The 23,265-nt window shown below is 52.9% G+C and overlaps 2 protein-coding genes across 2 annotated transcripts; both read left to right on the top strand.

Moving 5' to 3' along the window:
• Positions 1 to 163: 163 nt before the first annotated feature.
• Positions 164 to 17,698, top strand: CCT3 (chaperonin containing TCP1 subunit 3). The gene is made up of 14 exons (XM_032844998.1): positions 164 to 194; positions 1,986 to 2,047; positions 2,661 to 2,711; positions 2,807 to 2,869; positions 3,855 to 3,951; positions 9,728 to 9,845; positions 11,700 to 11,886; positions 12,510 to 12,659; positions 13,418 to 13,550; positions 13,726 to 13,807; positions 14,795 to 14,975; positions 16,373 to 16,618; positions 16,882 to 17,013; positions 17,353 to 17,698. The coding sequence occupies exons 1-14, from the start codon at positions 164 to 166 to the stop codon at positions 17,455 to 17,457; spliced, it is 1,638 nt and encodes a 545-aa protein (XP_032700889.1). The 3' UTR covers positions 17,458 to 17,698.
• Positions 17,699 to 20,830: 3,132 nt separating this feature from the next.
• Positions 20,831 to 23,250, top strand: GLMP (glycosylated lysosomal membrane protein). The gene is made up of 6 exons (XM_032845123.1): positions 20,831 to 20,966; positions 21,259 to 21,516; positions 21,690 to 21,890; positions 21,991 to 22,209; positions 22,565 to 22,821; positions 22,931 to 23,250. Exons 1-6 carry the CDS (start codon positions 20,847 to 20,849, stop codon positions 23,094 to 23,096), a joined length of 1,221 nt encoding a protein of 406 aa, XP_032701014.1. The 5' UTR covers positions 20,831 to 20,846; the 3' UTR covers positions 23,097 to 23,250.
• Positions 23,251 to 23,265: the final 15 nt, after the last annotated feature.

The raw sequence follows: 23,265 nt of genomic DNA, 5'->3' as shown, positions 1-23,265 counted from the left end.
GTCAATGAGCTGGCTGCGGTGATTGGCAGCGACCCGGAGGGTAGCGGGTTAAGGTGTGAGCCTTGAGGAGGCAGCGTTTTCTGGGCTTCTCTCTGCTTCTCTCTCTCCAGAAGGTTCTGCCGGTTGCCCCAGCTCTGGGTACCGGGCTCTGCATCGCGCCGCCATGATGGGCCATCGTCCGGTGCTCGTGCTCAGTGAGTTGGGGGGAAGCCGGGGCAGGGACCCCCTTTCCGCCCCTTCCCTCCGCACTTCGCCGTGTGGCCCCAGCCCGGTCCCGCCCGGGTCCGGCCGCGCAGCCTTCCCGTCGCCGTGCGCCTCGGAAGCCTCCTCTGCCGCTCCCCCGAGTGCCCCGAGCCGGGTCCCTTGTCTCCCTGCCCCTGGCCGAGCCGCCGGGCTGCGGGCACTCGCGCTCTCCGCGCCGCCGCACCCCTGCTCTCGTGGTTTTCGGTGCGGGGCTGGGGAGTGGGATGTGGCCTGGCCTGGCCTCGGCGCCGTGGCCGGTGGGTCCGTGGCCGCGGGGCCCCGCCGGATCGCCTGGCTCGAGCTTGCGGTCCTTACTGGGGGCTTAGCAGCCTGTCCTCGTGGGATGGGGGGATTAGGTGACGGGGGTGAGCTGCCGAAAAGGGGTTCTGCGCACAGCCAGTGATACCCGCGGTCAGTCTCAGTGACAGCCCCCCGGGGTCACTCTCCAGCGACGCGCTGCGGGGGTCCGGCTTGGATGTAATTCGTCCCGCGGCGTCCTCTGCGCTGCGATCTTTCTGCGGAGTTTTCCTGAATTCCTCTCTGAGGAGGACCTCCTCCATTGTCTTCCCTTGGGCTGTTCCCATTTTTCGGGTAACTTCTGCACCCCAGCTATAAGCTCTTGTCCCTCCCTTACGGTTTTCGGTATACAAAATGCAATAACGCGATTTTCTCCGTTTTCCATGTACCTAGGAAATAACTGTTTTCAGAAAAAAAAGATTCACCTAACTGGGGCAAAGCCGCGTCCCTTCTGATGAGTCTGCCAGACAGTCCAGGCAGGATTTTAGTCACCGCGGCCTGAAACGGGAATCCAAATTCCGAGGGTTCTGAGCGAGTAGATTTGATGGGACTGGGTGAAAATTTTACCCATTTACCTTGTAGGGAGTGTGTAATTTGAGAGAGGAGGGAGATCAGCATTATGTTGGTTTGGTGGGAGCCACGGGCTTGTCTCCATCGGGAGGGCCCAGGGGTGAGTGGTGCATGGTGAAGCCTTTTTCAGGCCTGCGTTTATCCCTGGCACTAGTGGCTAGAACCGAGTAGGCCCCGTCAGGATACGTGCTTAGCTCTGGCTGACGGTAGGGGTCCCTGAGACATTCCTATTATATCCAGGTGTGGAGCGAGTGTATCTTGTAACCGAGCCCCTCTCAGAGCATGTTCTCACTGCACAGCACACCGTGGGGCCACGTCAGTGACTACGCCGGGACTGCCAATGTGATTCCCTCTGCCCAAGTAGGAAGATAGGAACCCCCAAATTCTTTCCTTTTTTACATAAAGCAGTGATTGATGCTTTTTTTAGGTCACCGGTCCTTTGAGAATCTGATAGCTCTAGAGCCCCTTGCCAGACAAGAACACAGTATCTCCCCATTTTCTGCTAACACCCAGGAGTTCACCATTCCACTAGGGCTCATTCGTGGACTTCAGGTTATGAATCTGCTGTAAACACGTGAATGTCTGGCTCATGGAAGGCGATGACCAGGGTTCCAATGTTGAGGTGTTAGGGATTGGTTGTACGCCAGGGCTTGACGTAAAGAAGTAGCCACAAGTACGTATACTTACTTTTTTAACAGTTTTTTAAGGTACGTCAATACGATAACTTACACGTATTTGAAGGGTACGGTTCGATGACGGTTGATCTTTGTTACGTCGTAAAAACGGTGTGTGTTTTATTTTCAAAGATCAGGGAATGAGAGTTTCTATACCGTGGGTGAATCCTGGTCTGTTGCATTTTATTTTATCTGTTTTAGGCCAGAACACAAAGCGTGAATCTGGAAGAAAAGTTCAATCTGGAAACATCAATGCCGCTAAGGTAGTGTGTCTTTTAAGTAGTTGAAAGTTGATTAGTTTGCCTCCAGCTGCCTTCCCTGGTACTTTTGTATTCATTTGCAATTAGGCAGAAGAAAGTGTCCTTTCAGGCCATTTCTCTTATGGTGGTAGGTAGAAGGATACCCTCCCACAATGAGTTAGGCCTAATAGCTGGGCATAATTCTGTTAATGTATATTGTTTTGTAACCTGCTTGTGTCTGCCTGCCATTCCCCACGAGTTACTTGAGGGGAAGGACTATCTTCCTGTTAGCATTCCTAGTGCCCACTGTAGATCCTGGCGGGGTACTCAGCACATGGTTCTGGACGAAAGAGTGACACCGTCCCGGAGCTGATTTAGCGGGGTGTGGAGGCCCCTGTCGTGGGAAGAAATGCTAACACGTGGACCCGCAGTTACCTGAGTTATGGGAACCTGAAGCTCCGGAAGCCACGTCCCCTTTTCCTGTGAAAAATTCATTCTGTGTCCACCCTGAAATCGCTCCCGGGGGAGAAATCGCAGCCCCTGGGCGTGTGACGTCCTGTACCGAACGTGCCTTCTAACACACACACTTACGGGTCTTCTGACCAGTGGTACGTGTCTGTCATTTTCTTTTTGATAGACCATCGCAGATATCATCCGCACATGCTTGGGACCCAAGTCCATGATGAAGGTAGGCCTGTCCCTTCCTGAACCTTCTGACTTCAGATTTTCCCTGTCTGTTACCTGGAACAGGTGTAACTTAGGTATGACTTACTTTTGTCCTAGATGCTCTTGGACCCAATGGGAGGCATTGTGATGACCAATGATGGCAACGCCATTCTTCGAGAGGTGTGACTTTTCGTTCGCTTTCCAGTGTCCGCTTCGGCAGCACACATACTAAAGTTGGAACGTTTTGCTTTCTAACAATTTTATAAAGGGCCCGTAAAATTATGTATACATGATGGTTAGTTTCTTAGGACTGCTGTGGCTTTAAACAGAAATTTATTTTCTCATAGAGTGGAGGCTAGAAGTGCAAAATCAAGGTGTCAGCAGGGCCCTCCTCCTTCTGAAAGCTCGAGAAAAGAATCTGTCTTTGGTGCTACCAGCATCTGATGGTTGATCGCAGTCTGTGACATTCCTTGGCCTGTGGACTCAGTCTCCTTTTTCTTTTCTTTTAAGATTTTTATTTATTTGACAGCAGGCACAAACCGGTGGAGAGGGAGAGGGAGAAGCAGGCTCCCCGCCGAGCAGAGAGCCCAACATGTGGGGCTCCATCCCAGGGCCCTGAGATCATGACCTGAGCGGAAGGCAGAGTCTTAACCCACTGAGCCACCCAGGCACCCCCTGTCTCCTCAGTTGTTATAGGCCATTCTCCTGTTGTGGCTCTGTTATAAGGACAACAATGGTTGGATATAGGGTCTGTCGTAATATCATGCATGATCTAATTTGTAGAGCTTGATTACAACTGCAAAGACCGTGTTTCAGTAACATTCCCATTCACAGTTTCCAGAGGGTAGGACTTCAGCTGTCATTTTGGAAAACACAGTTCAGCTGCAATAGTGGGACTCCTGGGAAGTAAGCTATGAAAGAGGCTCTTCTGTCTTTGAGAAACTTGAGTGGTTGAGTTGGGACGCATTTTTCCCTAAAAAGAGGGGGACTTGGAGAGAGGATTCACTTAGATATTTTGGAGACCCCTTAAAATCATTTAAGCTGTTGTAAAACGGTACTGGGTAAGGGAGAGAATGTAACAGCTCAAGAGTCAGGACCCAGTGGAGTGGTTTCTGAGGTCTCTGAGTAGTGCTGATTCCATGGCAATCTGCGTTTTCCTTCTCAGATTCAAGTCCAGCATCCAGCAGCCAAATCCATGATTGAAATTAGCCGGACGCAGGATGAAGAGGTTGGAGACGGGACCACATCAGTAATTATTCTCGGTAAGAGGAGGACAGCAGTGCTGATAAGGAAAGCTCGATTGAAACATGAGGCTTTTTCCCTTTTTTTTTTTTTTTTTTTAAGATTTTATTTATTTGGAGCACCTGCCTGGGTAGTTCAGTCATTAAACATCTGCCTTTGGCTCAGGTCATGATCTTGGGGTGCAGGGATCGAACCTGATATTGGGCTCCCTGCTCAGCGGGGGGCCTGCTTCTCTTTCACTCTTGCTCGTGCATGCGTGCTCTCTCCCTCCCTCTCTCTGTCCGGTAAATAAATAAAATCTTTAAAGATATATATGTTTATCGGAGAGAGAGACACAGATCACAAGCAGTGGGGAGGGGTACAGGGAGAAGGGGCCCACGTAGGACTTGATCCCCATGACCTGAGCTGAGGGTAGACACTTTACCTACTGAGCCACCCAGGTGATCAAAACATGAAGATTTTTATCGGAAATAACATCTGTGTCCTGTTTTAAGAAGGAAATTATTACTAGTCTGCTAATTACAAATATTTAAATAATTTATTGGTAATTTTTTGTGTATTTTCTCCAAGTGAGCATAAAACATTCATCATAGTGTAGGATGAACTAAAAACCTAGTTGAACAAAATACAGTGGGTTATTGTCATTCACGGTAAGTTGCATTCTAGAAAGTCACCACAGACGCTGAGTTAGCAATCGCTGAACCGTCTGTCCTGGAGTAGATAAGTGTCAGGCTCCTTTGAGCCTCTTCACACGCTCTGTAATATATACACACCTTATTGTATTTGTTTGGGGGGTGTGGGAAGGGGGGGCAGAGGGAGAGAAACCCAAGCAGAGTTCCCACAGAGATGGGAGCCTAGAGCCTGATAGGGTGCTCGATCCGACGACCATGAGATCATGACAGCTGAACCAAGAATCAGGTGCCCTTATACCTTATTTAATGTGAGGTGGGTTTTTTGGTTTGTTTTATTTATTTCTGTTTCTTCTTAATTTTTTAGAAAGGTTTTAATTATTTGGGAGAGAGTGATGGAGAGCACGAGCAGGGAGGAAAGGTAGAACAGCCTCCCCGTGGAGCAGGAAGCCTGCTAATCCCGCAATCCCAGGACCTTGGGATTAGGACCTGAGCCAAAAGCAGGTGGTTAACTGACTGGGCCGCCCGGCATTCCCTACTTATTTTTCAAAGTAATCTCCCAGTTCACTGGGGTGGCTCAGTTGGTTAAGCGTTTGCCTTTGTCTAGGATCATGATCTCAGGGTCTTGGGATCAAGTCCTGCATTAGGCTCCTTGCTCAAAGGGGAGCCTGCTTCTCCCTCTGCCTGCCGCTCCCCCTGCCTGTGCTCCCGAGTGAGCCAGTGCTCTCTCTCTCTCTGACAGATAAATAGAATTATAAATAGAATAAACAACCAACCAAATAAATTAAATAACCTCTGCTCCCACCATGGGGTTTGAACTCATAACCGTAAGATCAAGAGTTGACGCTTTTCCAAGTGAGCTAGCCAGGCACCCCTCGGTTTGTTTTTTGTTTTGTTTCTGTTTTTTTTTGTTTTTTTTTGTTTTTTTTTTTTTTAAGATTTTATTTACTTATTTTGCAGAGAGAAAGAGATCACAAGCAGGCAGAGAGGCAGGCAGGGTGGGGTGGGTGGTGATGGTGCGTTGCAGGTTCCCTGCTGAGTGGAGAGCCCAATGCGGGGCTTGATCCCAGGACCCTGAGATCATGACCCGAGCCGAAGGCAGAGGCTTAACCCAGTGAGCCACCCAGGTGCCCCTTGTTTTTTGTTTTTTTTTTTTTTAAAGACACCCTATGGGGGCTCCTGTGTGGCTCAGTTAGTTAAGCGTCAGACTCTTGGTTTCAGCTTAGGTTATGATCTCATGGGTCCTGAGGTCAAACCTGGCATCGCGCTCCGTGCTGAGCGGAGTCTGCTTAAGAGTTTCTCTCTCCTCCTCCCCCTCCCCCTCCACCCACTTGCACAGGGGCATGCACACGCGGTCTCTCTTTCTTAAATAAATACATTTTTTTTTTAATTTTTTTAAAGATTTTATTTATTTATTTGACAGAGATCACAAGTAGGCAGAGACAGGCAGAGAGAGAGAGGAGGAAGCAGGCTCCCCGCTGAGCAGAGAGCCCGATGCGGGGCTCGATCCCAGGACCCTGGGATCACGACCTGAGCTGAAGGCAGAGGCTTCAACCCACTGAGCCACCCAGGCACCCCTTATTTATTTTTTAAAGGTTTTACTTATTTGAGAGAGCAAGGGATCATGAGTGGGGGGAAGGGTAGAGGGAGAAGCAGAGTTCCCACCAAACAGGGAGCCCAGGGCGCCTGGGTGGCTCAGTGGGTTAAGCCTCTGCCTTCGGCTCAGGTCATGATCTCAGGGTCCTGGGATCGAGCCCCGCATGGGGCTCTCTGCTCAGCAGGGAGCCTGCTTCCGCCTCTCTCTCTGCCTGCCTCTTTGCCTACTTGTGATCTCTATCTCGGTCAAATAAATAAATGAAATCTTTAAAAAACAAAACAAAACGCAGGACTCGATCCCGGGACCCAGGGATCATGACCCAAGCCGAAAGCAGATGCTCAAATGACTGAGCCACCCAGGCACTCCACAATAAATAAATTTTTAAATAAAAATAAGGACACATTATGTAATATATGTTGCTGATTCATTGAACTCACAGCCAGTAGCACCGTAACCCACGCCTGAACGAGGCTTTTGTAATGTGGTGTTTTCTCTGTAAGGCACGTCACACTTTTCTTACACTTAGGAAGGCTGGGCTGGACTGTAGTGCTACGCTTGGGCCAGTTGAAACAGTGAAGTCAACAAAATGCACAAAAATGTGAACCTGTACCGCATAAAGTGTGGGAGCTGAAGCAGGGCAGGGCATCGCATCGCGTGCCTCCAGTGTTCATCTCAGCATGTGTGTGTGAGTGACCATGAAAATGCCCCTGATTTGGGGCTCAAAAATAACATTGTATTTATTTATTTAAAATATTGTATTTATTGGGGTGCCGGGTGGCTCAGTGGGTTAGAGCCTCTGCCTTCAGCTCAGGTCATGATCCCAGGGTCCTGGGATCGAGCCCCGCATCGGGCTCTCTGCTCTGTGGGGAGCCTGCTTCTTCCTTTCTCTCTCTCTCTGCCTGTCTCTCTGCCTACCTGTGATCTCTGTCTGTCAAATAAGTAAACAAAATCTTAAAAAAAAATATATATATATATTGTATTTATTTATTTGGCAGAGACAGTGAGAGAGGGAACACAAGCAGGGGGAGTGGGAGAGGGAGAAGCAGGCTTCCCGCTGAGCAAGGAGCCCGATGCAGGGCTCGATCCCAGGACCCTGGGATCATGACCTGAGCCAAAGGCAGATGCTTAGCAACTGAGCCTTCCGGGCGCACCCCTACAAATGACATTTTAGCCAGTTGTGAGGTTGACGAATGTTGACAATGAGTCTTAACCACACATATTTTAATAATTGATCTTTCCATTTTCTGTAGGATCATAAAGGATCACTTCTGAAAATTTGACGTTGCCTTTATTTCTCTGTGTGTTTCAAGTCGATGGAGAAATGTTTATAATCAAGGCATTTATTTTTAAAAATTTGATTTCAGTAATACATTGTTGAGGAAATGAGAAGTCTTTTTTTCTTTTTTAAATTAACATATATTATTAGCCCCAGGGGTAGAGGTCTGTGAATCGCCAGGCTTACACACTTCACAGCACTCACCATAGCACACACCCTCCCCAGTGTCCATAACCCCACCCCCCTCTCCCAATCCCCCTCCCCCCAGCAACCCTCAGTTTGTTTTGTGAGATGAAGAGTCTCTTATGGTTTGTCTCCCTCCCGATCCCATCTTGTTTCATTTTAAGGAAATGAGAACTCTTTTAAACAGATGTCAGTTTATAATGTTGGCCCACATGCCTGGAAGTAGAGTGCATATAACAGAATTATTGTATGAACTTTTAAAGTGATGTTTTCAGTTATTTTTAGGAAGTACAGAGTTGGGTGGAGATGTAGTGCCGTCACCACCAACTAAGCACTTGGTTATTTTTTGAGGGAGTGTGAGCTGGGGTTGGGGAGGGAGCAGAGGGAGAGAGGGGTGCTCCAGCAGACCCCCTGCTGATCGGAGCCGGACCCAGCGCTCCGTCCTCTGGCCCTGAGATGACCTGAGTCGAAACCCAGGGTCGGATGCTTACCCTGGAGAGCCACCCAGGTGCCCACTAAGCATTTTTCTGACCCAGTTCTCTTTGAGGAGCGAAAATTAGGTGTGGCTAGTTCTGTGCTGGGAAGGAAAATTCGGAGGATGCAAGAGGGAAGACCGACTTCATATGCTTTCTCACTGTTTGGTGGCTGCAGATGAGCAGTAGTCACCACCAGAATTCCCAGCTGATAACCTCATTAAATCTCCGGAGAGATGAGGGCGTTAAGTATCTGCGAGTCTAGGCAGCTCTGATAAAGAAAACCGTGCTGTTCCTAGAGTCATTCTTCTTCGAAGTTATCCTCACTGTTCTCTAACAGGCCATACCCTTTTCTAAGTGAACTTATTCCAGCATATCTTAAAATGCTTGAGTATTTCTGGACGCACCTGGGTGGCTCAGTCAGTTAAGTGTCTGACTTTTGGTTATGGCTCAGATCATGATCTCAGGGTCTTGGGATCGAGCCCCGCATTAGGCTCCACACTCAGTGCAGAGTCTGCTTGTCCCCTCCTCCCTTTCTGCCCCTCCTGCCACGTGTGCACATGCGTGTGTGTGCGCTCTCAAACTGAATAAAGTCTGTAAAAAATAATTATTTTAACGGGTATTTTGGTCACTTAGGAATTGGTTTGAGGTATTGAATTCAAACATTCAAGCACATGCCAAAGTACATTTGTTTTTGTTTTTAAGATTTTATTTATTTATAAGATATTTATTTATTACAGAGACATATCGAGAGAGGGAACACAAGCAGGGGAAGTGGGAGAGGGAGAAGCAGGCTTCCCGATGAGCAGGGAGCCGGGTATAGGGCTCGATCCCAGGACCCTGGGATCATGACCTGAGCCGCAGGCAGATGCTTAAGGACTGAGCCCCCCAGGTGCCCCTCAAAGAGTCCACTTGTGAACCTTGACACATTTTGTGTACATTTTTTTCTCATTTGTGTACATTTTAACAATCAGTGTTAGTGGACAGGTAGTACAAGCAATTTGTACAAAAGATCTTTTTTTTTTTAGTTGTTACAAAAAGTACATTTGTCTCTCCAAACGTTTTTATTAAGAAACAGGCTTGTGTGTGTATGTGCATCTGTATATCTATTTGTGTGTGTTAGAAAGTAAAGGCAAATTTTTTTAGTAAGAGGATGTTTCACAAATCTCTCAGAGAGTAAATTTTGTAAATTTTTGTGGTTATGCTTCCAGGTATAAGGTTTTTATGTGTATTTTTGTTTTTAGTATAAACAGTTTCTCTGCCTCCTAGGTGTTGAGATAATCATAAACAAGTCCGTTTTCCTTTATATGTTTTTCCTTCTAGAGTCTTTGGGAGGGAAAAATGTCTCCTTTTGCTTAGAAAACTGGTGACAAACGCTGATCTTGAAAGATCAAGTGAATAAACTGTTCAGTCTTTGATCACTTAAAGCATGTCTGGTGAGGGTATTTTCTTCATGGATTGCCTTGTATAAAGTGTAAAATTTGGATTACAAAAAAATTTTATTAGCAGACCATTGGCGTAGGTTTTGGGACCATCTATTTTAGGGAAAACGATAAGGTATTTTTAGAAGTCTCATGAAGTTGCCTTGAAATCTCGGTACTTTATAAAAAACACGGTGGCTTGTGTGTGTCTTTTCAGCGGGGGAGATGCTGTCTGTGGCCGAGCACTTCCTGGAGCAGCAGATGCACCCGACGGTGGTGATCAGTGCGTACCGCAAGGCCCTGGACGACATGATCAGCACCCTTAAGAAGATCAGGTATTGAGATCAGGGACCTACTGTCAGCCGTGGGGGCCTGGAAGATGGAGGTGTTTTGTGGCGGTTAAGGAAGGCGCATCGCCAGGGCTTTACACTGTCATCCTGTATGCGAGGAGGAGAGAGGAGGAGAGCAGAAGGACAAAGGACAATGACAGAAGACACGAAGCAGACAAAGGGAGTTGGGTTCAGTTCTCTTGAATGTCTTCGGGTTACATGCGGTTTGCTTGTTCCCCTGTTAGGGGCTGCCATGGAAAATGCGTAGGAAAACAGACCTACCTTCTCAAAGCTTAGGTGCCAGTGGGGGGAATTAGTTGAAGAGTTGGATAACTAATTATTCAGGATTTGATACTAAAGTGTCCTACCGTCACGTAGGATTATGACTCACGCAGTTAATTCTCTAGTGAAATGCTGAGGAGGGTGGTAGCCGGCAGTTTTCCATTAAAGTCAGAAGGACTGGGACTGAAAATTCTGTTCGAGTCCCATCTAGGAATCAAAGACCTTGCGCTTCGTCTGCTGCTTACTAATTGGGTAACGATAGGGGTGTGGAAAGGCAGGACTTCTAAATCAGAGGATGTTAGGTCGTGACATAATGCAGAATGTCTTTGGTTTAAAAATTCTGTGTAAAACCTATAATGATCTGCTCTGACGTGGTTGGGTGTCTGGTACATAAGCCTCAAGTAACTTGGCGAGCTGTGTATTGTAGTGCCTGCTAAGAAACAGAGTGTATGTTAAAGTCTGTCTAGCACTTTTAAGGAATGTGGTGTTTGCCTAAAATTATTTTATGAAGTAAGCTGTAAGAATGTAGAGATAACCAAAGGATTTATTGAGTTTGCGGAGCTGAATTGATAGTTTTTCTTATCAGACAATAATTGTCTGAATGTCTTTGCTGCTTGTGGAGCTGTTGTTTCTTCTCTAAAATCCATAATTCTTGGGGCGCCTGGGGGGCTTAGTCAGCAGAGCATCTTCCTTCAGCTCAGGTTATGATCCCAGGGTCCTGGGATCAAGTCCTACGTCGGGTTCCTTCCTCAGCAGAGAGTCTGCCTCTCCCTTTGCCCCTCCCCCAGGTCATGCTCTCTGTCTCAAATAAATATTTAAAAAAAAATTCCAGGAGCACCTAGGTGGCTCAGTGGGTTAAAGCCTCTGCCTTCAGCCCAGGTCATGATCTCAGGGTCCTGGGATCGAGCCCCACATCGGGCTCTCTGCTCGGCGAGGAGCCTGCTTCTCTCTCTCTCTGCCTGCCTCTCTGCCTGCTTGTGATCTCTGTCAAATAAATAAAATCTTTAAAAGAAAAATCCGTAATTCAACAGCTACGTAATGATAGCATATCATATGCCTTACACTGTTAATGAAAATTTGGATTAGGTGGTGTCCAAGGTCTTGTAGAATTTCAGTTTTATGGCTGCAGGTAGTGTTACCACATACAGGTGTGTGCTGCTGTCAGGAGAGACTGAACACAAGCGCACCGCGTGGTTCAGTGCGGAATCAGCTGCTTGAGGATGGTGCAGGCCGAGGGGTTACCGGGACGAGCTCTCGGCATTTACTAGCGGTGGGATGAGGTGTCAGAGGCAAAATGTGTTTTGACCCAAGTTACAAAAGTTGAGTTTATCTGGTTGAAGCAGAAGGTAAAGAACAGATCACGTTTCTGTAAACTCTTAAGTCTGGAGGGTCGTCAGGCATGAGGAGAGACTGCTCGGGTTTGAGGTCGCTTCCGGGGCCGGCTTAGCTGCAGTCTTGTCGAAAGGCAGGGGGAGGGACAGTTCTGCCCGTGGGCCCCCCGGTCCCCAGGCTGTAGACGGGGGACTTCCTCGACCGTCCGAGCTGTCCGCTGAGCACACTGCCTGCCTCTTCCTTCAGCGCCCCCGTGGACACCAGCGACCGAGACGTGATGCTCAACGTCATTAGCAGCTCCGTGGCCACCAAAGCCGTCAGCCGGTGGGCCTCGCTGGCCTGCGGCATTGCCCTCGACGCCGTGCGGACGGTGCAGTTTGAGGAGAACGGTCGCAAGGAGATTGACATCAAGAAGTATGCCCGGGTGGAGAAGGTGAGCTCGTCCCGCCGCGCGCTTGCAGGACGCACTGCTTCCGAGCACGCGTCGCCTCACGTCGCCTCACTTGGGACGACCGAGGGTCGTGGTTTTAGAATTAGAACATTTGCTGCCCAGAAAACTGCAGCTTGAGAAAGAAGGCCCCAGGAGGAGGTCCCAGAATCGTTTTGCTGCTTTCAGTGCTATTCCTGCACAAGGCTTCCGGGGGCTGGGGGAGGGCTTCTCGGTGTCTGGGCTTCTTGGTGAGGCTGTGACCCAGGCCCCAGAAAGTGCTCCCCAGCTACGCTCCTTGAAGGACCAAAAGTGCATTAATAGCCGTGGGCCTGCAGGTGGAGCCCCAAGCCCAAAACATCTGTGGGAATCTTCCCGGAAGTAGGAGAGAATCTTTGTGAGTCACTGAATTTCTCAGAGTCTCTGCTGACCTTCAGATCGGGGGGCTGGTCCGCGATTGCTGTGCCTCCTGGAGGGAGAAGTGTGATTACAACTAAGTTTTTGACATTCAGGGAAAAAGCTACGTCAGAAACCTGCAGTAGTGCTCATTCGGGAAAGCCGAGTGTCTGGGAAGGGAGTTGAGAACTGGCTGCTCTTGGTTGTGGATGAAAAGTGGGTCTTTTGCTCAGATACCGGGGGGCATCATCGAAGACTCGTGTGTCCTGCGGGGAGTCATGATTAACAAGGACGTGACCCATCCCCGAATGCGGCGCTACATCAAGAACCCACGCATCGTGCTGTTGGATTCCTCTCTGGAGTACAAGAAGGGAGAAAGCCAGGTGAGGCTCCTGGCCCGCTCCCTCGCAGCTGGTGGAGGACTCCGACTGCAAATAGGGACACGGAAGTAAAGGCGTGTTTGTTACCCTGCCTGCTGTGTCCTCAACCTGTGTGCGTAGTTTCTGCTTCCCGCGGGAATTCTTTTCCCAGGCTTCATACTGATTTCCGTTCACAGCTGAGGGATTCAGAGCTCAGAGAAGGTAGACGAATTGAGGAACACAACCGTACTGGCCAGGTCAGGGTTTGAAGGCAGCTCTGTCTGCTCCGGTTCCATCCCGCCATGCCGCTTCTCCTGACACAAGTAGAACACGGGTCAGGGTGACTCAGCTCGGGAAGGCCTGGGGATTTTCAGAGGGAGGAGGTTCACCAGGCTTTACTACGTGTGGTCAGAACTAAGTAACAGGCTCGTCAACACAGGCATTGGGAGGAAGGTGTATTTTGTTGGTGGGAAGAATTAAGACCCAGATACTATGCACACTGACAGGCCGGAGGGAACATTGCCGGGAGGGGTCCAGGACCTCAGGCCACAAACTCCCGATTGCCTTTGCCTTTGCCTTCCACTTAATGTGTAATTAAACGAGGGCGTTAACACGGAACCGCACCCCTGAAACCAATAAGAGTTTACGTGTTCATTAAGAAAAGGAAAAATAGTGAAGGCATTCGGCTGCAGGACTGGGGCTGAACTGGCTCCTGAGGGGTGGGCTCCTGGCCCGCAGGCCTCTCACGGACCTGTAAGTCTGCGGCTTTCTCCACTGCGCAGACTGACATCGAGATCACAAGAGAGGAGGACTTCACGCGGATCCTGCAGATGGAGGAGGAGTACATCCAGCAGCTCTGTGAGGACATCATCCGTCTGAAGCCCGATGTGGTCATCACAGAGAAGGGCATCTCAGGTAGGACTCCATTTGCTTTCCCTCCTGGTGAGTAGAAGAGGGTGGCTGCCCCCCCCCACCCCCGTTGGCATGGACCACATGTAAACGCGATGGTGTGGGGTACGTTGGGGATGACACCGGTTCAGGACCCAGGATTCCGGCTTCCAGTTTGACATCTCTGCTCTCGGGTTTACAGATTTAGCTCAGCACTACCTCATGCGGGCCAACATCACAGCCATCCGCAGAGTCCGGAAGACAGACAACAACCGCATCGCCAGGTGAGTTGGCCACGTGAAGACGAGATTCCTCCTTCCCGTGTGTTTCCCTTTTGGAGTTTTATAATGTGGTTCCTTTTACCTGAAAAGGTTTAATGTAGGACACAGCCAGATCGGGTATCGATGGGCATAACCTGGGCTTAGCTGTGTGCTGTCTCCAGAAAGGCTCTGGACCAGCAGCTGCCTGCTGCTGGCCAGTAGTGACCGGCCCAGGCTTAGACGTCTGCGGTCCCTGCCTCAGGGTCTGTCACGGCCTGTGTGCGGTAGCTCGGCCTAGAGCACGGCCGTCGGAGTCCCTGACTGGATCTCCAGCTGCAATTCATGGAGCTTACGACTGACTCGCTGTTTGCAGATTCTGTGTTCACTTACCATTCGTTTCTGATACTAATTTTTATTTTAAAAAGCTGAGTCTACCCCAGTGTCAAGTGTCAGATCCAAGTCCAGTTTTACACTTCCGCCAGCTCTGAAATGGCTCTGAGCGCGCACGGGTACGGAGGGCTGACCGTGGGCCCGGGAGTGGGGGGAAACGGGCAGGTGAGTTCTGTGCTCCGTGGAGTGGAGTCAGACGTACACTCACGGACTCACTTTCCTCCCTTCTTGACTTCGCGCTGTCTCGAGTGCAGCTCCGTCACTGGCCTGGAGCTCTCATCGGGACGCATCGCGTCTGGAAAGGACTACAACGTGGCGCACACAGTAGATGCGCCGAGGACGCATTTGTCCGGTGCTGAGGAGCCAGAGAATATCCTCAGATTAAACCGCACCTGGTTGTCCCGTTGTTCCGGGTGTATTTGCAGTTTATAAGCCTGTCCGTGCAAGGACACGTCACCTACACGTGTTTGAGAATCTTACGCTGGGCAGCCAGTAGCTCCCGCGTTACGTAGCAGTGTTTCCAGCAATCCACGTCGGGCCTTGTCCCCAGCCACTGGCCTTAGGGGCTGGGAAGATGAGTACAAGCACCCGAAGTCACATGCCCCCCAATCTAATCAACAGAGCCTGCGGGGCGCGGGTAGTCAGCCGGCCGGAAGAGCTGAGAGAAGAAGATGTTGGAACAGGAGCAGGCGTGTTGGAAGTCAAGAAAATTGGAGACGAGTACTTCACATTCATCACTGACTGCAAGGACCCTAAGGCCTGTACCATTCTCCTGCGCGGGGCCAGCAAGGAGCTGCTCTCCGTGAGTCTGCCTTGGGGGCGTGCGCGCCTCAACTGGGTCGTGCCATTTCTTTTTTTTTTTTTTTTTTTTTTTTTTAAGATTTTATTTATTTATTCGACAGACAGAGATCACAGGCAGGCAGAGAGGCAGGCAGAGAGAGAGGAGGAAGCAGGCTCCCCGCTGACCAGAGAGCCCGACGCGGGGCTCGATCCCAGGACCCTGAGATCATGACCTGAGCCAAAGGCAGCGGCTTAACCCACTGAGCCACCCAGGCGCCCTGGGTTTTTCCATTTCTTGAGAGGGTCCCCCAAGACCTAAAATCCTTCTGTTGCCCATTCATAGCCATTTAATTTTTGATATGTGGCCACAAATACTTTCTTTTTTAAGTGAATAATAATTTTTTAAAAGATGTTATTTAGTTGGGGCCCCTGGGTAGGCTTAGTCGTTGTATGTGTGCCTTCAGCTTGGGTCACGATCCAGGGTTCTGGGGTCAAACCCCACATCGGGCTCCCTGCTCAGGGAGAAGCTGCTTTCTCTCCGGCTCCCCTGCTTGTGTTTCCTCTCACTGTGTCTCTCTCTCTGTCAAATAAAATCTTAAAAAAAAAAAAAAAAGATTTTATTTGACACAAAGAACACAAGGATAGGGAGCAGCAGGCAGAGGGAGGGGGAGCTGGCCCCCCCACTGAGCAGGGAGCCCCATGCGGGACTCGATCCCGGGACCCTGGGATCATGACCTGAGCCGGAGGCAGACATTCAGCCAACGGAGCCGCCCAGGCGCCCTGAAAAACAATTTTTTAGGGGCACCTGGTTGGCTCACTGGGTAAACACGCAGCTCAATCTGGAGGCCATGAGTTTGAGCCCTGCCTTAGGTCCAGAGATTACGTGGGTATGTAATTTTAAAAAAACTTCTTAATTACAAAAACCCACATAAAATTTGCCATCTGAACCATTTTTGAGTGTATAGTTCCGTGCACATTCACATTCGCGGGCCATAGATCTTCAGAACCTTGTCGTCTTGCCAGACATACTCCTTCAGCAGTGACTCACCATTTCCCCGGTGACCACTGCTTCCTTGTTTCTTAAGCTGACGTTACAAATACCACTTTTGTCCCAGGTTAGGTAACTTACCCAAAGGTGCACAAGCAGTGCGTACAGTGCCATTGGGACGGGATGGAACCGGGGTCGGGGGCGGGTGCTCTGTGTGGCCTGACTTCATGCCCCGCCCTCTCGCGCACCTGTAGTCCCTGTGCTTCTGCGAGGCGCAGGGCGTCTGCTCTGCCCCACAGGATTCTAGGGACCTTTCCAGCTGCCCTCCTTGATGGTTTACCAGACGTGGCAGTCAGGGAGCCCTCGAGTGCCTCTCATGTGTCCCTGAGTCCCCAGCCTTGGGCTTCATGTCATCCGTTTGCTTTCCCAAGGAAGTGGAACGCAACCTCCAGGATGCCATGCAAGTCTGCCGCAACGTCCTCCTGGACCCCCAGCTGGTTCCGGGGGGTGGGGCCTCGGAAATGGCCGTGGCCCACGCCTTGACAGAAAAGTCCAAGGCCATGACCGGTGTGGAACAGTGGCCATACAGGGCTGTTGCCCAGGCCTTAGAAGTCATCCCTCGTACCCTTATCCAGAACTGTGGGGCCAGCACCATTCGTCTGCTTACCTCCCTTCGGGTGAGTTCCTTCCCACGCTTTGCTCCTGACGGGGTGGGGAGAGCTGCTTGGCCGAGGGGGATGGTTCACATCTGTGCGTCTGGCTCTCCTGACAGCTTGTGCCTTCAGGTGTTCCCTCTGTCTCTCTCTCCGAACACTCGACGTGTTTGCAGTCATTGTCCTCACCTTGTCTCATGTCACTATTTTTGCCTTATTACCTGATGTTCCTGCCCACTTGTTTCTGGTGTTTTCCCTTGAGCTGTTGATACTTCTTCCGACTCCAGGCCAAGCACACCCAGGAGAACTGTGAGACATGGGGTGTAAATGGTGAGACAGGCACCTTGGTGGACATGAAGGAACTGGGCATCTGGGAGCCATTGGCCGTGAAGCTGCAGACGTACAAGACGGCAGTGGAGGTGAGGCCCCTGAGTGCCGCTGGGCCGCGGGCACGCATGTTCCTGGAAACCAGTGTGTTGGGCTCGATCTTGAAGGGCGGGCGTAGAAGACAGAGTGTTCTCGGAAGGTCTTGCAGGGTATCCTTTTCTGTACTCCCCTCTAGCTCATGCAGAAAGCAAGGTGACCCTACAAGATGTGGCCCTTGCTGAGGGAGAGCTGCATTTTCCGTGCCAGGCTCGGTCCCGGTAGATGGCAGATAAAATGCTAACTACGTGGGAGGAGCTAGGTGTTGGGTTTTAAAGAAAACAAGCACTCTTCCATTCTCTGCTGACCTCTTTGGGGCTGTGGTTTTTCCCTAGACGGCAGTTCTCCTGCTGCGGATTGATGACATCGTCTCAGGCCACAAAAAGAAGGGGGATGACCAGAGCCGGCAAGGCGGGGCTCCCGATGCCGGCCAGGAGTGAGTGGCAGGCACCGAGACCTCAACGCACAGAGCCGGCGGAGGCTCCCTCTTCCCTCAGCCAGACTGCCAGGGACACTGTGGATGTCTTTGCTTGGAAGGGATTGGGTTGAGGGGCAGCCCAGCCCCTTTTCTGTCCCAGCTCAGTTTGCAAAAGGCGCTGACATGTAATTCTTCTCTATTGTAAGCTTTCCATTTAATTTAGTTTGCTTCCGATGATTAAATCTAAGTCATTTGAGACGGTGGTTATGTGTTTTTCAATCTTGAGTCCTATCTCTGCCTCCTGGTAAAGAGGGAGGAGGAGAAGACCTTGCTGGGGAGGAAGGGAGACGGGAAGGAGGGAGATATCTGCCTCCTTGAAGGTGTTTTTCAGACTTCCCAATAGATGCTGGTCGGGAAGACTCTTGGAATTCAAAGGGTCGGACTTCCCAGCTGGAAGCAGCACCGCCTTGTGTTCAGGACCCAGAGAACATGAGGAACCTGTCCAGCGCCTGGGTGTTCCCGCGTGGTTGTGTAGACGGCAACACCCAGTGCGCGCTTGGGCTCAGGCATTTGCCCTAAAGAGCGTGAACCTGGGATTTTTCTGTTGTTCCCTTTAACTTTCAGAATCTCTCCTGTCTTGCCTGGAATGCTTTTCTTCCTGACTGCTGTCTGTCCTCTGGCCTGCTGGCGTGTCCTGGCGCGCTCCAGTCACGGGAGGGCCTCTGCCCCCTGCTGGCAGACATGGAAGGTTTAATTGTGTTTCATGCTTTGTTCTTATCAAGAGAGGAAAATAATGGCCACGGATGCTGGAGGCCAGGTGGGGCTTGCCTGTGATTTCTTCAGCGTCCTTCGTGTTGGCTCCTGGGCCCTCCACATCCCCTTTGTCCTCAGGATTCATACAGTTAGTCCTTACCTCCTCCCCGGCCGCAGGCCTTAGTCGTGTTGGGCTGAGTGCTTGGTAGAGGAACAGCACACAGTGCCTCCTGCCTAGCACGTTCAGTCCGCGTGTGTGCTCCCCGTCTCCACGGGGACTCCGATCAGTCACATCCCCCTTTCACATTGGGGCATCCGACTGGCACAGATAAAGTCGAGTCGAGGGCCACAAAGCTGGAGATGGCAGGCGAGCTTGCTGCGGGCGGTCTGGCTCTCAGCAGGCCGTGCCCACTGCAGGAGGCACGAGGGGGCGCCTGGTCTGTTTGCATCCGGGGCCCAGCGTTGGCTCAGCCCCTTCTGAAGCCCTTGCTTCTCCTGCCCTGTGGCTCTGGAACAAGCCCGCACCTCCCGTGCTGAGGGCCCTGCCTCCGTTTCATTCATCCTTCTTCCGCGCTCTAGGACCTTAGGGACGAGGTAGACGACCGGGTCTTGAAGTGGTGCTCATGAAGACCCTGTGGGTCTTTGCTCCCCGTTGCGATTTTCCCCGACGTCCATTCTGGCTGCAGTTGTCCCTGCCGGGCGTGGGGGCGAGCTCCTCCTGCTCAAGCCCCCCTCCGGCGTTCCCAGCCTCTCCCTGCAGCGCAGGTCACCACCCTGTGGGCCGGTGACGGTGACCACAGCTTTGCCACCTCCTCAACTGGGCGTGCCGCCCCCCTGCTGTTAGGCTCCTAGAACCGGCCACATCCCGTTTTCCTCCTGTAAAGCAGCATTTTTGTGAGTGGTGGGGAGGCTTGAGTTCCTGACCACTCAGGCAAGACTCCAGTTTCTACTTTACTCTGTCTTGGTAGCTCAGACGATACAAGCACTTGTCTCAAAAATGAGTGGTTTTTTGTTTGTTTTTAGATGTTATTTATCCATTTGAGAACGAGCATGAGAGGGGAGAAGGTCAGAGGGAGTGTTAGACTCCCCGTGGAGCTGGGAGCCCAATGCGGGACTCGATCCGGGACTCTAGGATCATGATCTGAGCCAAAGGCAGTTGCTTAACCAACTGAGCCACCCAGGCGCCCTCAAAAATGAGTTTTGAGAAAACTTGAGTTCATCCCAGAAGAGCCATTTGGGGGAAAATAAAATTAGATCCCTACTTCATTCCGGGTTTCCAAAATTACTTACAGGCAGCTGAAAGTTTTCAACATAAAAAAGTGAAACCAGAAGAAAACCTGACATTTTAGAATATATCAGCGTGGGGGAGAATAATGGACATTGTGAAAAAGAGAGCGGAGGCGGTGGGGGACGCGGTGATGTTGGTTCCAGTACAGAAGGTAACTTTAAAGAACTAGCACTTGGCGGTCAGGAAGGTGGGGCCTACAAACACTCCAGCCGAGGCCCAGGTGTAACTACAGAGGAGTGACCGGCCTCCCTCGCCAGGACAAGCAGGAGGGCGGAGGCTTCAAGAGTCAGGCCCTCCCACACGGCCTGTCCGGGGGAAACCTCACACACCGTCCGTGGGATCAGCCGCGTAGCTCCGATATTTGGACTCAGATGCGTATGAAATGCTGTCGGTATAGGGGTGTTCATGCCACAGCCTGCCGCAGCGGATTGCTGGAAACCACCTCGGCTCTGGGTAGATGTTTCCGGGGGATGGGCCCCCGCGGTGAGACACGCGAGTGGAGAAGAGGGCAGGCGACAAGGCGCATGCGGGAGAGCACACGGCAGGCCCGGGTCTGCCGCCGTTTCATGGCATCTCACGTATGTGTACATGTGTGGCACGCGGCGCGCACAGCACAGCTCGGGTCTTCTGCTTTCTTCAGTGGGCTCTGCGCCTGGCGGGGGGCTTGAACTCGCGGCCCCGAGACCAAGAGTCGCCCGCTCCCAGCAGCCTGCTGGGTGCCCCTGCTTGGGGCTCCTTGGGAAGGACAAGTCACAAACGCCACAGCGGTGGTGGTCTCGGGAGGGAAGAAGGGTGACACCCTCCCTTACCTTAAGAAGTCTGAGTCACGTGCGTTTATTATTAGTCAACATAATTTTAAGGAAAAATACGAAAACAACAAAAAGGGGGTTTATTCAGCCAGACATAAACTCCTTTTGACAAATAACAGGGTTCCCATCTCTTAGTTTGGAAATGTCTTACAAGGCGGAGCTCCCGTAGGTCCGGAAGGGCATGCGCGGGCTCCACATGGACAGACCCATGGGGGCACCCCGTCTCCGCCCGAGTTCTGTCCAATTCCTCCCCGCCTTCCCCACAGCACGGCCTTATCGGGATCCCCTGGGATCTTGAATCCCGACGTCGTGGCCCCTTACAGGCAGCCAGCGTGGCGGACAGGTAGGCGAGGTCCGGGTGTCTCACTCGGGGCCCCGCTGGGGATGACGAGCCACCCACCTTCCCGACCTTCCCGCTCACCATCTCTCCCGAGCCTCGATCGAGGTTAAGGGAGGCGGCCCCTTTAAGGACTGTGCGAAGCCCCGCCCTGCGCGGAGGTCAGCTGAGTGTGCGTGTCACATGATTCTGGGGTCTCTTCCGCCCTCCGAAGTTGGGGTCCCATGTGCAGCGGCGAGGGGCCCCGCTGGCGCTGGGGGCGCGGTGCCCCCAGCCCCACGCTCCTCCTGAGCCTGCTGGCGTCTGCAGCCCCGCTCGACCTGCTGGGGGGCGAGACCCGCCAGGTGAAGGGCTAGAGCCCTGGGCGCTTCAGCAGACGCTGGCCTGGGAGGGCACCCGGGCTGCAGGGGGCCGCTGGGGCCCACGGGAGCGGGTTGCGGAGGGCGGGGGCTCCCTGTCTTGCCCTGATGGCCCAGAGGGACCCAGGTGGGCCTTTTTCTCACCCCCCAGCCCTGCGCCCTCATCTGCCCGCCAGGGTCAGGGCGTCCGGGGCTCTGTCCACCTCTGCGCCCCTTACCTCTCCCCATCCCCCCAAGCGGCTTCAACCTGTGTCCTTTTCCCTACCCCATGATCCAGGTGTCTCTGGAGGTCATCCCGGACTGGCAGGGCCCCCCTCAGAACCTGCTCCACATCCGGGCGGTGGGCGCCAACTCCACGCTGCACTACGTGTGGAGCAGCACGGGGCCCCCGGCAGCCCTGCTGGTGGCCACCGACACCCCCCACAGCACCCTGGCCGTCAACTGGAGCCGCCTGCTGTCCCCGGAGCCGGACGGGGGCCTCACCGTGCTCCCCGCGGACAGCGTCCGGTTCTCTTCTGCCGTTGTCTTCACCAGGGTGAGGAGGCTGGGGAGAGCCAGGGGGAGGAGCAGAGAATTCATCGGGGTCCTGGAGGGGGCACTGAAGATTGTCAGACATGGGACCCCGGGGGTGGGGGTCTGCGAATGGGTGGGGGTGGTTCAGGTACAGCAGGCGGCAGCAAGCCCCTCCCTCGTCACCCCGCCCACCAGCTGTTTGAATTTGACGACACCAGCACATCGGAGGCGTCCACCAAGCCTCCCGGAAAACCGCATCCCCCGTACTCCCTGGCCGAGTTCTCCTGGGACAACATCACCGACTCTCTGGACCCTGCCACCCTGACTGCCACATTTCGAGGCCACCCCATTCGTGACCCCACCAGGGCTTTTGCCAACGGCAGCCTGGCCTTCAGGGTAAGGTGTGGGGACTCAGAGGAACCCGGAAAGCTGGTTTGTGAGGGTGGGGAGGGCCTGCAGACACAGGCCCCCGCTTCCCCTGCCTCCCCCACTCCAGGTGCAGGCCTTTTCTGGCTCCGGCCGGCCGGCCCAGGCCCCGCGCCTCCTGCATTCGGCAGACACCTGCCAGCTCGAGGTGTCCCTGGTTGGGGCCGCTCCCCGGGGAAACCATTCCCTGTTTGGGCTGGAGCTAGTCACCCTGGGCCAGGGCCCCGACTGCCCGTCCGTGCGAGAGCAGCGCTCCATCGACGACGAGTACACGCCCGCTGTCTTCCAGGTCAGGCCGCCCGCGGGGTGGGGGCCGCAGGAGGAGCCCGCGGGGCCAGAGGTGCCGGTAACCACGTACCAACAGGCAACTAGTTTAGCAGCTTTAGGTGCTGGTCACTGTGCCTACGAGTGTGGCCTGTGGAGGGCTGGGGAGGGAGCTGAGCACAGGCTTGCAGAGGGCAGGGCTGGGAGGCGCCCAGTGCTCCCGATCCAGCTCCCCTTTCTACAGAGGAGAGGAGGCTCTGTGCAGGTGGCCTTTGGTCCTGGAGGTGGGCCCAGGCCCCAGGCCAGCTAGTGACAGCTGGAGGCCCGGAAGGGTCGGCACAGGGTGTCGTCCTCATCCTGTTGTTTTTCGTTCTCCCCAGTTGGACCAGCTGCTGTGGGGGTCCCCCCCATCAGGCTTCATGCAGTGGCGGCCAGTGGCTTTCTCCCAGAGGCAGAGAGGCCGGGATTCGGCCCTGCCCTGCCAAGCTTCCCCACTGCACCCCACCTCGGAGTACCCTCTCCCCCAGTCCCCCATTGTCCGAGCCTTCTTTGGGTCCCAGACCAACGTCTGTGCCTTCAATCTGACCTTTGGGACTTCCACAGGCCCCGGCTACTGGGACGAACGCTACCTCAGCTGGTGAGGGCCAGGGTGGGGCCGGGGCCCTGGGAGTAGACGTGGGGGAGCCCGGCCTCCCGGTCTTCCCACCTAACCTGCTGGCCTGTTTTTCCCACTCTACTTGCCCTAGGTCGATGCTTCTGGGCGTGGGCACTCCTCCGATGGACAGCTTGTCCCCGCTCATCTTGGGCATCATGGCGGTGGCCCTGGGGGCCCCGGGGCTCATGTTGTTGGCAGGAGGCCTGTTTCTGCTGCTGGGCCACAAGCAGTGCTCCGAATACCAGCCTATCAACTGAGGCCCGCTCGCTGGGACGGGGGGATGTGCGCTTCCGGGCCTGCCTCGCTGGTCTGCCGAATGGAGGGTCAGCTGCTCCCTTCTCCATCCGGCTTCCCTGCAGGACCTCAGAGACCACCCCCAGGGGTGGCTTCCTTCATCCTCCGGGGAGGTACCAGCGACAGGGTGAT

The sequence above is a fragment of the Lontra canadensis genome, unplaced genomic scaffold, assembly GCF_010015895.1.
Source record: "Lontra canadensis isolate GAN:19392208 unplaced genomic scaffold, GSC_riverotter_1.0 scaffold160, whole genome shotgun sequence".
Lineage (NCBI taxonomy): Eukaryota > Metazoa > Chordata > Mammalia > Carnivora > Mustelidae > Lontra > Lontra canadensis.
Note: the sequence above shows the minus strand (reverse complement) of the source record. Positions and strands in the feature narration are given on the sequence as shown.